General features: G+C 41.1%; 1 protein-coding gene across 1 annotated transcript in view; it reads left to right on the top strand.

Annotated features, from left to right (window-relative positions):
• The window catches only part of xrcc4 (X-ray repair complementing defective repair in Chinese hamster cells 4), a 375,627-nt gene that overhangs the window by 138,894 nt on the left and 221,455 nt on the right, over positions 1-15,278 (top strand). The window contains exon 4 of the mRNA XM_078214828.1: positions 10,487-10,653. Coding sequence (XP_078070954.1) covers positions 10,487-10,653 — 167 coding nt within the window. The remainder of the gene's footprint in view (positions 1-10,486; positions 10,654-15,278) is intronic.

The raw sequence follows: 15,278 nt of genomic DNA, 5'->3' as shown, positions 1-15,278 counted from the left end.
GCAAATCTAACACTGTTCACTCTGGCTCACTTTGTTCCATTTTTTATTGTGTAGTAGAGTTTTATGTGGAAAGTCATTGTGTGTCACTGTACATGACTACAGAATAGCAAATGAAGTCCTTCCCTTCTATGTAATATGCAGAATTATGCACTTCCTGCTTTTTGATGCTTATAATTGAATTATGACTATACAAAAACTGGGCTCCCTTGTTGGAAGATGTGGAATAGGGTATGATTTTAATGAACACTTGAGCAACAGTGAAGGTGGAAGATTAATGAAGTAATGTCATTTACAACTCATTCTTTTGAATCCTGCACTTAATTTTATTCCGAACAGATCTGGGACTTTTCAGCATAGTACTGGACTTGGTCATTGGAGATACCAGTTAACAACTCAGCTAAAGGTCCGACTGGATATAAATATTTGTTTCTGATTTCAAGGTCCCTTCCCTTCCTGAAGTTTCTGTTGAAACTCAGAACAAAAGTTTAAATTTTACAAGTTGCAGCAGAATCACCATTGAGGTGTTTTATCTTTGAATGGTCAAACAGTTTTAAGTGCTGAGTAATAAAACCTAGCTTTTGTGTTTCATTCATAGATATTGCTAAATATATAAATGCTAAAGAGAAATATATAAATGCTAAAGTGAAACTTTTTGACGAGAAACACATTTAAACTTATTTCATACCTATTATTTAAATCACCGCAAAGTGTGTTGCAATCCACACCAAAAATCCTTCCAGATTAGGTGTCCTGGTGGGGTATCCATCTTCCAGCCTCAGCATGTTCTTGCAGATCTGTTTTCATTTTCAAAAGGTCCACCTTCTTCAGTAGTATGTCAGTGATATGGGATGTCTTTTCAATATGACACCTGACCACAATGGTGGAATCCATGCCATAAGGCCTGCCCCACCTCTGAATAAGGCATAAAGCAACCGGGTACATAATTAATGTCAGTTTAGGACAGAGTTGAGGAGGAACTTCTTCTCTCAGAGGGTGGTGAATCTCTGGAATTCTCTGCCCACTGAAGTGGTGGAGGCTACTTCGTTGAATATGTTTAAGTCACGGATAGATGGATTTCTGATAGGTAGGGGAATTAAGGGTTATGGGGAGCAGGCGGGTAAGTGGAACTGATTCACTTCAGATCAGCCATGATCTTATTGAATGGCGGGGCAGGCTCGAGGGGCTAGATGGCCTACTCCTGCTCCTATTTCTTATGTTCTTATGTTCTTATTCTCTCTAGAAACTTGCCCACCACAGATGTTCGGCTTTCCGGTCTATAATTCCCAGTCTTTTCTTTGCAGCCCTTCTTAAATAAGGGCACAACATTTGCTACCCTCTAGTCTTCTGGTACCTCACCCGTGGCTAATGATGGTGCAAGTATTTCAGTCAGGGCTCCCGCAATTTCTTCTCTAGCCTCACGCAGTGTTCTTGGATATACCTAGTGAGGGCCAGGAGATTTATCCACCTGCATACATTTTAATACGTCCATCACCTCCTCTACTGTAATGCGAACTGTCCCCAATATATCGCCACTAACTTTCCCAGGTTCCCAAGTCGTCTTGTCTTTCTCCACAGTAAACACAGGAGAAATATTCATCGAGAACCTCGCCCATCTCCTGCGGTTCCACATATGTGTCCACTTTGGTCCTTGAGGGGTCCTATTCTCTCTCTAGTTATTCTATTTTCCTTTAATATACTTAAAGGGTTCATCTTAATCTTCTCAGCCAAAATGTGGAGTTGCTGGCATTGGACTGGGGTAGTCACCTGATGAAGGGGCAGTGCTCTGACAGCTCGTGCTACCAAATGAACCTGTTGGACTTCAACCTGGTGTTGTGAGACTTCTTACTGTACCCCTCAGCCAAAGCTACCCCCTTTTTGCGCTCCTACTTTCCTTCTTCAGTATACTCCTGTATCCCCTGTACACCTTCAGGGAAATCCTTGATTCCAGCTGCTTGTAGATTGATAATATACATTGGACATGATCTGGAAAAGGAATGCTTTTTCTCCATCCATAATGTTTTGTGTATTCCTCATTCAAATTAGATTGCTATTTTGACATAAAATCCAATGTTTAGCAAGATTTTTAAAGTATGAAAATGTATTAATTTCAACAACAATGTCTTGGTCCAGTACATTTCTCTAATTTTCCTTGAAAATGTATTCGAAAAACAATTTTCCTAGCCTTATTAGATAAAATATGCATCTTCTGAAAGCGAGAAACATCTTTTAAATAGTTTTTAATAATTGGGAAACAGACAACAAATGTGTAGAATAAGTATCTGAATAATTTGCTTCAACAAAAGTAACATCATCAGAAAAGAAACAAATCATTTTGTCCCATTTTGTCTCGGCACTTCAATTGTGATGATTAACTATATGTAATGTGAGTCTGTCTGATTTATCTAATGGCATTTTGTCATTCATTTACTTCTGGATCAGTGTTAAATGAGTGCTTCCTCTGTGTAGCTTGAGTGTAGTATGAGTGACAAAAACTTGCTTCCTCCACTTAAGTACTCTGCTATTGTCAATAGAGTACCATCTTTGATTATAACATATCTTAGCGTGTTCTGTGTTGCTGATAACAGCAATTTGTGTTGCTTTAAATATAGGTTGCCATGCTATTAACTTTCCTTTCCCCGTTTTTATTTTTGCTGTGTTCCATCTTCCTTTATATTCTACACATATATGTGTCATGGAGCAAACCAGTCTGTGGATCCAAACATTTTCTTCAGCAGTAGCTTCCCAAATAGACAATGGTCAGAAAAATAGTTTAATCCAGTTGTGCTGAGACTTGTAACCCTAACCACTCCACAAGTCCACAGCAGACACCATCTCCCTGGCCCTGCACTCAACCCTGGAACACCTAGGTAACAAAGACTTTGATCCGCGTGGCGAGCCGGGAAGATTGTGAGAGAGGGAAAGACCACTTGCTCCAAAGAACAAAACAAAGAACAATACAGCACAGGAACAGGCCCTTCAGACCTCCAAGCCTGCACCGATCATGTGTTCCTAACTAGACCATCCGTTTGTATCCCTCTATTCCCAGTCTGTTCATGTGGCTATCTAGATAAGTCTTAAATGATCCTGGTGTGTCTGCCTCGACCACCTTGCTTGGTAGTGCATTCCAGGCCCCCACCCACCCTCTGTGTAAAATACGTCCCCCGCATATCTGTATTGAACCTTGCCCCCCTTACCTTGAACTTGTGACCCCTTGTGTTTGTCATTTCCGACCTGGGAAAAAGCTTCCAACTGTTCACCCTATCTATGCCCTTCATAATTTTATAAACTTCTATTAGGTCGCTCCTCAACCGCCGTCTTTCCAGGGAGAACAACCCTAGTTTACTCAATCTCACCTCATAGCTAATACCCTCCATACCAGGCAACATCCTGGTAAACCTTTTCTGCACTCTCTCCCTCATGCTGCTTCTGCTCTCATGGCTGTTTCCGCCCTCATGGCTGTTTCCTGCCTCACCGGCGTGATGTCAGGTTGGCGAGAATCGCTACTGCTATGCAGCAGTGAGGACCAAGCGCAATGGCCATGCTAAGAGGATCAGAGGCCATTGAAGCCCCAGGTGGTTGGGGGCATGGCTGGACAGTGGCCATCTAGCACCCTGGCAGTGGCTGGTTGCTCACCATTAGTGTGCCAGGAGTAGTGTCAAAGGGGTGGGGCCTGAGTGCAGATCGGGCTATGACTGGGAGGGGGATGGGGTCGGCAAGGGTGGGGAGAGTTGTGCAGGGTTGGCTATGCAAGAGGGAGTATTTTGGGGTGGCTGTGCAAGGGGGGAATTATGTGGGGCAGTGTTGTATTGGGGCAGACCCCCCCATCCACCAAGCTGTCAGAAAAACTGAGAGTGCAGGAATTATGCAGTGCTGAACCCGCCCAAAAGACCAAGAATTTTTTTGGGAAGATTCTGCCCAACATGTTCTGACGGGGTAATAAGTTGGAAATGCCCACAAACTGCCTAACTTGGTCAACATTCAGATTGAGCCGATAAGTTGCAAGGAGTATTCACCACCTTCTTAGGCAATCCCTTGGGTTGAAGATGACTTGCTTCCATTCTGGTTTGATGAGTTCTGAAAAGCCTAATAATTCCAATGGGTCACCTGCCATATGCAAGGCAGATAGTGCTTGAAGGGTTGGGTGAGTGTTTGGAGCTTTGTGTGCTCTCTGCAACGCCTTGACTTCACCTCTGTATACTCTCGATGAAGTCTGTCAATGTATTTTGTGCCTTCCCAGATACACCTTCTCCATCTTCATTGGCCAGAAATAAGGGACTCCCAAGAGTTGGTGGAGATATTTTATCTCCTCAGGGATGCTTTGAAGGCATCCCTAGAGCATTTTGAGTGTCTTCCTGAGAGTCTCTTACTGCACTGAGTTCCAAGTAGAGCAGTTGCATCAGGGGTCTGATGTCATGAATACAAACATCATGTCCTGCTCCACCAGAGCTTGTTTTAAGTAATTAGTGCCTCAATACTTGGCATGTTTGCTTGGGAGAGGACACTACTGTTGGACTGCCTTTCTTCCTACTGGATTTGGAGGACCTTGTAAAAGCAGCGCTAGTGGTATTTTCTCAGTGCTTTGAGCTGCCTGCTCTTGGTTATCCATGATTCAAGCATTTAGGAGCATGGGGACCACTGTTGACCGGTAAATCATGACATTGTTGGGTTTGAGATCCTGGTGCTCAAGTACTCTTTTCCTCCATTGGCTGAAGGCTGAGCAGGTACATTGGAGGCGATCATGAATTTTGTGTCCGACGCTGCCTTCATCGAGAGGGAGTTCCCAAGATACAGAAAATGGTCCACATTTCCAGGATCTCACTGTTGATCTTAATAGATGGGGGGAGGTATTCTGCTGCGGGCACTGGTTGGAAAAGGACCTTAGTTTTCAGGGTGTTTACTAAGTAACGTTCATGCCACATAAGTGTCAGGCAAGGACCATTTGCATTTTTTAATGCTGTCCCCTGTGCTTCTTAGTATGAATGTTCTGCCAAACGCTGGTGCTGCAAGTTCCCATTGGTTTTCTCAACAGAACATTTTCAATGTGGCTATAATGTAATGCCAAATAAAGTGGAAATGTCAAAGATATTTTTCAGAAATATTTGCAACAGTGCTCTTCAGATTTTACTGCTGTTACCACTACCATAACTGGAAAGAATTTCTCTCTATACAAAAATTCATCACAGTCCCTCCCACCCCACCCTGTTGCTGTTTTTCTTTAGGCCATCCGTTTCCTCTCCTCGCTGCTCACAGATCATTCTTTCCATTCTATATTGCTACTGCTTTTCTAAAGCTGGATCAGACTGCTACTATATCTTTTGAGGACCGTTTTCTTTCTGACTTGAAGAATTGCAGTTTTCTAGACCACCAGGCAACTTTTATATTTTCCCACTAACAGTAATTCCAGCCAAAATAAAATCAAATAGATAAGACTCCCTCTCACCCACACAGATGTTTCCAGGCCTACCACATTTTTATATATATCTGTGGAGTGAGTTTTAATGAATCAGACAATCTAAGGCCTTGATAAATGACTGACTGCTCCTGCTATTTTGGAAGCCATCAGTTTTTCCAATTAATACTCCCTTTTCGAAATGTTTATGTTTTTGAAGTGAAGGTCCTTGAATAAAAATGTCAACATCTGGTGCAACAAACTGCAGAAAACTCTGGCTTCAAAATTACAGTCTAATCCTCGGTAGCTTTTATTCTTACCAAGTTTAAAATCCGGTTCTCCACCCCATTTGCTCCTTAGATTAGATTTTCATTCTGCCTGCTAGGAAATAATCTTTTAGTGTCATTAAAAAGTACGAATGCATCATCAGTACTGAATATTTGCTGTATGAAATACATATATGTAGATTTTTCAACAAATATTTGGTGATGTGTGCACTTTCTGTAGAAAACACCATTGGAATTCCTGGTGATATTGTCCATATTATTGATTATCTTGCCATGTTTTTCCTATACAAATTTTGCTGAAAAGATCTTTTTGGATTCTTTACTATAATCTATGTTGATCAACAAATCTATCTATCTATATATATATATATATATATATATATATATATAGCTGGACATATAAAATAGTCTTTGCATGTATAATGTATATGTAAGTTATGCCATGTTAATGTGAAATGTATCATTTTTCATATTTCATTTGTTCCTCAAATATTATAAGTTTGAGAACAACCAGTAAATTAAAATATATTTGCATATAGGAAAAATGGCTGAACTTGTATTCATGTCCTCAGGATGACCTGAAGTGTTTAACAGCCAATTAATTACTTTAATTTGTAGGAAAATTTAAGGTTCTGTAAATTGATTGAACCTTTGGGTTCTTGACAAGACAAATAGGCAGTAGTTTTTGGTGCAACAAATGTAGGCCATTTATTAAGTAATAAAGTAATGACCAGTCGATAATTCCGAGTCACACACGGTCTTTACTCTCCAGAGCAACTCTGAGACGTGCCAATGCTTGTTCCGACCTGGTCTATCTTTGTTCTTCTGTTTCTTCTTTCCGTCTGTATTCTGTGAACTTGTGCACCTGGAGGCCTTCGGACAGCCTTTTTTAAAAATCCATCTCCAGCTCTGGCATCCAGGATTTATCCTACCATATTTCATAAAAACAATTGACTTGCATCATTCGTAACACAATCAATGTGATTGATACTCCATTCACAGTTACATCAATAGACCATCGATATTCAATAGCTACATCATGGACAACAATTAGCAAAGTTAGCATGCAGACGCATTAATCGGCTCACATTGTTCTTTACACTTCGGGTCTTTAGTAATGCAATCAGAGGAATGCAGACAGAATAACTGTTTAACCATCTTCCTGCCTCTTACTGTTAAGGCTCCACATTCTGAGACAGTCAAACTGTTTTCATTTCCATTCAGTCTTATTGAGTTGTTCTAACATCCCACACTTTGTTTTTATAAATGTCCAGATTCATACGATATGCTATCCCGAATGCCTCATCTTATCAATGCAAAGAGTTATTCACACGCCAACAATTAACTCTTCATATATTTATAAAGTGCATTACCTAAAATTCATAGTGCAAGGAAAATGTATAAAAGACCCTATCTCTTACACTAACATAGCAATTTAAGCACAACAAGCTCCCACACAAGGTAAATAACCAGACAATTAGTTTGAGCAGTTGACAACGATATAGGGAAAACATGCTTGTTTCTCTTCGAATAGTCCAGCAGTTGAACTTCCATGGCAATGCTGTGAAGAGTTGGCCAATCTTGTATGTTCAAAACACTGGAGTAGGTTTCAACTCAGATTCTTTGATTGAAATTTTTCAGAAGCTGCAGGGGTCCTGTCACCAGAGCCAAAAATAGGGGCAACCCAGCTTCATCAAGCATTAGGACCTGAGGCCTTAAATTATGGGTGGCATAATTGACTGATTAACTGCCTCCAGACCTGTTGTCCTAATAAACTTGCTTCAGAGCTGCCAATCAGAGAGCCGACAGATCAGCAGCACGTCTGAGAGAGGAGGCTTGTGCTGGTCTGTACCTGGAGGAAGAGGACACAGCAATAAGACACGTGCAGCCTCACAAGTAGGTAAGTGGGGTCCAGAGGTGCCAGGACCACTCTGGCAGGCCTCAGTGAGGGAGGGTCAGTGCGGATATTTTGGGGGTGGCCTAGCTGCCAGGATGTGGGGACCCTTTTATAGACTGAAAGAGTGCCCGTGAAGGAGGCCTCACCTACTTGAGACCCCAAGAGGCAGCTAGCAGGGGTGGGAAGAGGCTAATCGGCCACTTACTTGACTTAATTGTTCCCTGAGCAGGCAAGCTGTCTGCCACCTTACTTGCAGTGGGAAGGTGTGAGCACCCCTCCTGACGCCTTCCCATGTCATTTTGCCAAATTCCTTCTTCTGAGCCTGTCCCCAAAGGCTTCCAAGAAATTCCATGGGAGTGCTACCACTGAACTATGAAGGATTCCTGAAATATGTGGTCAAGTTTTATGCCTGATCTCCCATTAAGTCAGAGATTATGCTGTTGCTGGTGTGGGAACCTGGGCGCAAGAGAAATGCTAAGATATGAAAGTGGAGAGAGAGATAAAATTCTCATGAAGTTGGAAAGAAATATATAATGGGGGTGATCTTACTGGCTCGCCCCACCAGTTGATCAGTGTGGCGAGCCATTAAGATCGCGAGAGGCGAAAAAACGGCTTCACCTGGTTCCTTGCCTCTTGTGAAACTGCTGGTACTGTGAAGCCGGCGGGATCAACCTCGTGCCCAGGAATGGTGCAAGGCTAATTATAGTATTTAAATTTTTATTTAAATATTATCAGTGAGCCTGGAACGTAATCGTCTGGGCTCATTTGCCTTAATGGCCTTGCCAATGGAGGCCCTCACTGTGGGACCAATGGAGGCCCTCACGGTGGGACCAGAAGTCATTGAGGCCCCCAGATAAACGGGGGCAGGGGGGGCAGTGCCCCTTGGCTGGTGGCAGCTGTGCACTCTGCAATAGGGGAGGCCAGCCATCGGGAGATGGTGCGGCGGGGGGGGGGGGGGGGGGGGCGATGTCGGGGCTGTTGGGCTGAATGACAGATCTCTTGTTGTACACAGATCAAGGCGCATGCACAGAAGTGCCACCCTGCAGTCAGCAGTTGGATTCCCAGTGGGAATTGACTCCGTCCACTCCCCCAATTGGTGTGAATCACACTATGCCTCTTATTTTGCACTAAAAGCTCACCCAAAAATGGATGCGATTCTCTCCCGTTTTCACGCTCATTTGGCACTTAGAATCTTTTTGGTAAGATCACCCCCGACATCTTTTACTGTTTCCTGAAAAATAGATGTCATACTGTGATGTACTTTCAGTATTAGAAGGCAGCCATTGCTTGGCATAGTGCACCTTTAACAGCACCAGTTGCAAGGGTAACAGATAATTACACCTCACATAACCAAATTTGGTTAATATTTATGTATGTTGTTGCATGTATATATTATATATGTGTAAATAAAATATCAAACACATATAAATCTCCTGGAGCGTTTGATTTTTCGTGGATGGCCATATGACCATTGTACTTATGATTGATGAAATTAATTGACAGGTTGCAGTAAATGTTCTGTAACCCGGAAGAATTAGCGATAGTTGCAAGAAATCGATCAAGAAATAATTTGTGATTAGTACCAGTAACATAACCATTAAAAGTGCTTTTACAAGCTTGGGGCACACTTCTTTGCATTGTAATCTCTTGCATGATACTTCCTGTTGAGCCATACGTAACATGTTGCATGTCAAAGCTGAAGCTCCTTTAGGAGTGTTTTGGAATGTGCCTCTGATTGACTGACTGCAAATATCAAGTTTCAAGTCAGAGGTTATTTTTGGAAGGATCCATACCTCATTATCTGCGCGTCACAATTAAATGTGAGAGCTCCATGTGCGACTCAATAGCTCAGGTCAGGTTGAACTAATGTGACCATTTTCCTTTTTTTGCAACATTTAGTATTTCAGTTAACTCTTTCTGGACAGTCCATGCATTAGAGCATTTAATATTTTATGTTGAATGAAATATTGACAAGTTATCAGAAATTTTAATAAAATATTTAAAAGCTACTACAAAACAAATCCTTCAGTAACACAATCTGCACATTTTGTTTTCAGTTTGAATTTAAAATGTGACCATCCTTACAGATGTTATATTGTGTTTTCTGAAACTAATACGTTTTGTGGATGGAGAAATAATGGCCCAAAAATTGCTGGAAAAATAGCCTGAGTTCACAGTTCTTGCTACTATTAATCCAGCAATTTGTGACAAGCGATAGCTATGATACGAGTTGCGATTTGCCACAAATTACTGACTGATTTACACTGCTCTTCCGTTAGCTTTGCGAAATAGGAACTCGGCATCAATCTCCCCATGAGTGACATGAAATTGTTGCCCTGTAAATAGGAATGTATTATTTCATCACAGAAATGTCAGGCTGAAAATTCATGCCATAAAGACGCTGTTAATGACATGCATGATTTGTCATTCCAAATTGAATCTCATCCCATAAAGGGAACACTGAATTCATGGTATCTCTTTTCCACTGGTAATACATTCCAATTCCCAGAGGTTCATTAAACTTTAGTCTTTTACAATTTATATTACTTTACCTTCCTGTCTCTTCTCTTTCTCTCTGAATCCAGTCTCCTTTCCTTCTCTTTATTTCTAATTTGACTTTAAATTTGCACTATTTCCTTCTCTATTGTTCTCTCCATTTCTTTCTTTATCCTTAAATGCGTAGGTGAAGGATATAAACTGTTGAGCACAATGTTCATGAAGTCCCAGCTACAATGTGGTCCTTACTGCACTATTATTACCTTGTGCTTCCAGCATTTGTAGTTTGATGATGAGGTTAAAAACCTCACCCCTCAAACTACAGCAATTTCTGGGCCAATTTTAAGGTTTAGAAAACCAATGCTTTAAGCTTCCTTTTTGTACTTGGAATTGACAATTTGCACTGTTTCTGTTCAGTTTAAGCTTGGCTCTGTTGAATTGCAAAAAGTCTTGGACTCAGTAGAAGTCATGAAAGAACTCATCGACTATATGTTACACTGCAACACAGACCTGCGAGACAAAAATGAGCACCTGCAGCAAGAGAATAAGCGACTTTCGTGTGATCGCAGTTACAGCTTGAAAGAGTAAGTTATAGACTCAAGGTCTCTGAAATTAATGCTAATATATAATTTCTTTCCAGTCAAGAATAAAATGTTGGATAACTTTTCTGAGCTTTTTCAATTATCATTTTGAGAAAAATGTAAAACTTAGTGAAATTAACAACTGTGACATTCTTTAGGGGCTGCACTGATTCTGAAGCTGGAGTGACACTTCAGTTTTCAATAACTTTAGCAATAAAAGCAGAAAATGTTGGAGGAACAATATAGTTTTTTTTCTCTATCAATGTTGCCTTTGGAGTATGGGAGGAAACCGGAGCACCCAGAGGAAACCCAAGCAGACACGGTGAGAGTGTGCAAACTCCAGACAGACAGTGACCCTTGGCTGGAATTGAACCTGGATCCCTGGGGCCTCTAGGCAGCAGTGTTAAGCAGTGTGCCACCGTGCTGCCCACTGTTAACAATCACTGCCTTTCGTATGGTTGTTAAAAGGGTCCTACTCAATAAAATGAGAATTTTCTGCTAAAATTTGCAGAACATGCTCATCCATATCATGAAAAACCAACCAAGGTACTAACTAGTGTCTAGAATATGAAAAACATTGCAACCTTTGGCTGCTGTTGTAAATATTTCTAAATTATTCAAATTCTGTTCTGTATGAATGTGATACCAATGAGATCAGAAACGAAATACTGCTTTTCCTTCAATCAACCATAGAACAGAATTTGGACCAATTAGACAAAGAAAATCACTGCAGGTGATGGAAATGTGGGGGGAAAAAATGATGGAAATAGTCCCCGGTCAGGCAGCATCTGTGGAGAGAAATAGAAAGATATTTCAGGTTGATGACCTTTTATTAGAACTGGGAAAAATTAGAAAGGTAATCGGTCTTAAGCAAGTGAAAGGTCAGTGGGGGATGTGGTGGTGGGGTGAGGGAGAAAGTGGGAAGAGGGCAAAAGAGAAGGTCGGTGCTGGGGTGAAAGGTAGGTGAGATTAAGAGTTGGTGCAAGGTCAAGGGGTGTGGTTTTAGGAAAAATAAAAGTGTGCCTGGAGGAGACACATTTTTAGACTCATCTAGAAAACGTCAGAATTATGCAATGAGATTTATTTTCAGCACAGGAAGTTATATGGGCTAAAGTACATATGAAGTGCTGCAAATTGATAATTTATTTGATTAATGTATAAACGCCCATGGCAAGCAAGTTGTACACTTCTACGTGTGACACACAAAAATGATTTGCTGTAATTGTGAACTTGCAAAGAACAGCGTTTGAAGTCGAGTATATTGTTGGTTACACCCAGTCTGAGATCTGAAATAAAATTGGTGGTTGGGAATTGTATTTTCATATTTGTCTTTTGTTAAAGATATAAAATCTGCAAACTGTTTGCATATTGGCTATCTTTCAAAGGACATCAAAACCAAGTCTATTTTAACTGCAATATTTTTAATGTCTTTAAATGAAAGCTAAACAAAAAGGGTGACCTTGAGTATCTGAAGTAAATCTTAAGTCGCTTTATGGAGCGGTGCACTATAGGACAATTAAAAGAAGCAGCTGGAGTCTCAGTCATTTAAACCAACAGCGATCAGGAAGACCTTGGTCATAATAAACAGACTTTTTTAAACTGGTCCTTGAATTATCAAAGATTCTTATTTTAATAACACAAATCATATTTTATACTGGTAATTCCACCAGCTTTGGCTTAATCTGGTTACTAATGACTGATTTAGTGTGGGAATGTTTTAATAATGCCTTTTTATTCATTTAAAAGTAAACACATGTGAATTGTAGACTTTGGGTCAAAGTTAGGCCATACTACCCAAGCTGTAATTTTACTACATGCAGCTTTGTTGTGAGCATAATGAATTGTACATTGGTGTGTACACTACAGGATGCTATCAATCCAACTTTCAGAAATAAATCAATTAAGAAATATATATTTAAAACAAATTAAATTAATTAACTTTTTAAAAAAGAGATGATCTGATATAACTTCTTCACTAATCAACCTTAAAAGAGCTACCAAGTCTTCAAATTATTCATATAATCTCTCTGATTTTAGTAATTGGTATAATGAAATCAAAGATTAAAGCTAAACTTTCAGTAGCTGTTGGTGAATGGGATCGCCACAGAATTACTCAAAATTTTTTCATTACAATGGCACTGTTTTGTTTCTTTTGATAAGCTGATTTCTTTATTTTCCTTTTTCTGAAATCTTCCTGTGATTTCTACACTTCTACTTATTTTTTGACCTGTCAATTCATTTTGGAGAGTGTGGCATTCCAATGGGATAACAACGTGGATGCTGCCGGCCCCAGTGGCAGCTTCCTCTGCCATGTTGCAAGCAACATAGGGAAAACAAATCCAAGTGATGGGTCCCACAGCGTCATGCTGGAGGCAATGTTGGGGGCAGTGCAGGACATGACCCTCTTCCAATCTGAGCCCAACACTCACCTGAACTTCTCTGGCAGATTCTGCTCGCCAGGTGCACGCCACAGGGAGGACCTGTGCCCTGTGATTCACGTCAGCATGCCTTTGTGCCGGCGCAAACTGACAATTCAACGGGGATGTGGATATTGTAACAATTACATTTAAATTTATTCTAATGGCGAGCCCTATAGTTCTGTTACAGGCGGTGGGGACAATCACTCTGGGAAATCCCACTGGTGTATATCACATTTTGGACTCCTGTGGGATTTTCCACTCCCGCCATTGATTCTCACTCCCAGAAACGGGAGCAAAACATCCCCCTCATAGGATTCAAACACAGTATAGCCTTGAAAAGAATATTTTGTAATAAAGCGGGCACTAACACAAACAGACTTCAATATAACATGTTATTAGCTCTATTAGTTTAACTATTTAATCTTTCAGAAGTGAAAAATATGTTGTAGTCTATGTCCCTGAAATGACCCATATATATATGGGGCCCCTTTATGTCTGCGTAACTTTATCCTTCCATGAACTATGCACAGTTTCAGACAAATACTCCAACCATGACAAATTGACAGTTTTCAGTTAAGCTAACCATCATGCTTTGCAGTCCAATCATTAAAGCTTCTTAAGAATGTTACAGAATAATTACTATAGATAAACCATTAAAATCTACTGAACCCAACAGTCCCACTGCAGGGATGAAGTGTTTCTGCGCTGAGTCCTCGCATAATCTGTTGATACCTCAGCATTTTAGCAATCTGTCATACCCCCACCACTTGCTATATTTCAGTCATGTTAGCATAGAGGTGTCTGGTTGTCTCACTGATCAGTAAACGCTGTCTCAAATTCTTGCAATGGGCTGGGCCCTTAAATTTTCTTCTCCTGTCATTCGTTCGCAATCATGTTTGGATATGGTGAAAGCGGACGAGTGCTATTGTATCAGGGATGTGTGACTTATGTGTCTCGGAGTGGGTGTTCATACTAGCTAGTTCTCTTAATCAGAAGCGCTGAGTGAGTATCCAATACTTTAATCAATTCACAATCTCCCGTACAGAACCAAATACTCTCCTGTATTTAGTCTATGTTTGCTCCTGAATGTTTTAACACATTACTCCCAGAATACTTTGTGTATCCCTTGTCATCATGTATAAAGTTTCCTTATGCTGCCAGCCTGCTGAGCATTTTCCATGACAGCTACTCTGATCCTTGAAGGTGGCAACACAGGTGGAGAAGGTGGTGAAGAAGGCATATGGTATGCTCAGGGAGACGAGAGATGAAATTGCTGGGCCTCTGACGGAAATCTTTGTCGCTTCTTTGGACACGGGTGAGGTCCCTGAGGATTGGAGGATAGCGAATGTGGTCCCGTTGTTTAAGAAGGGTAGCAGGGATAACCCAGGAAATTATAGGCCGGTGAGCTTGACGTCCGTGGTAGGGAAGTTGTTGGAGAGGATTCTTAGAGACAGGATGTATGTGCATTTAGAATGGAACAATCTCATTAGTGACAGACAGCATGGTTTTGTAAGAGGGAGGTCGTGCCTTACAAATTTGGTGGAGTTTTTTGAGGAAGTGACAAAAACGGTTGATGAAGGAAGGGCCGTGGATGTCGTCTATATGGATTTCAGTAAGGCATTTGACAAAGTCCCACATGGCAGGTTGGTTAAGAAGTTTAAGGCTCATGGGATACAAGGAGAAGTGGCTAGATGGGTGGAGAACTGGCTTGGCCATAGGAAGTTTAACAACACCATCTTGGCCATAGGAGACAGAGGGTAGTGGTCGAAGGGTCTTTTTCCGGCTGGAGGTCTGTGACCAGTGGTGTTCCGCAGGGCTCTGTACTGGGACCTCTGCTATTTGTGATATATATAAATGATTTGGAAGAAGGTGTAACTGGTGTAATCAGCAAGTTTGCGGATGACACGAAGATGGCTGGACTTGCGGTTAGCGAAGAGCATTGTCGGGCAATACAGCAGGATATAAATAGGCTGGAAAATTGGGCGGAGAGGTGGCAGATGGAGTTTAATCCGGATAAATGCGAAGTGATGCATTTTGGAAGAAATAATGTAGGGAGGACTTATACAATAAATGGCAGAGTCATCAGGAGTATAGAAACACAGAGGGACCTAGGTGTGCAAGTCCACAAATCCTTGAAGGTGGCAACACAGGTGGAGAAGGTGGTGAAGAAGGCATATGGTATGCTTGCCTTTATAGGATGGGGTATAG

This window comes from Mustelus asterias, chromosome 6 (genome assembly GCF_964213995.1).
Source record: "Mustelus asterias chromosome 6, sMusAst1.hap1.1, whole genome shotgun sequence".
Lineage (NCBI taxonomy): Eukaryota > Metazoa > Chordata > Chondrichthyes > Carcharhiniformes > Triakidae > Mustelus > Mustelus asterias.
Note: the sequence above shows the minus strand (reverse complement) of the source record. Positions and strands in the feature narration are given on the sequence as shown.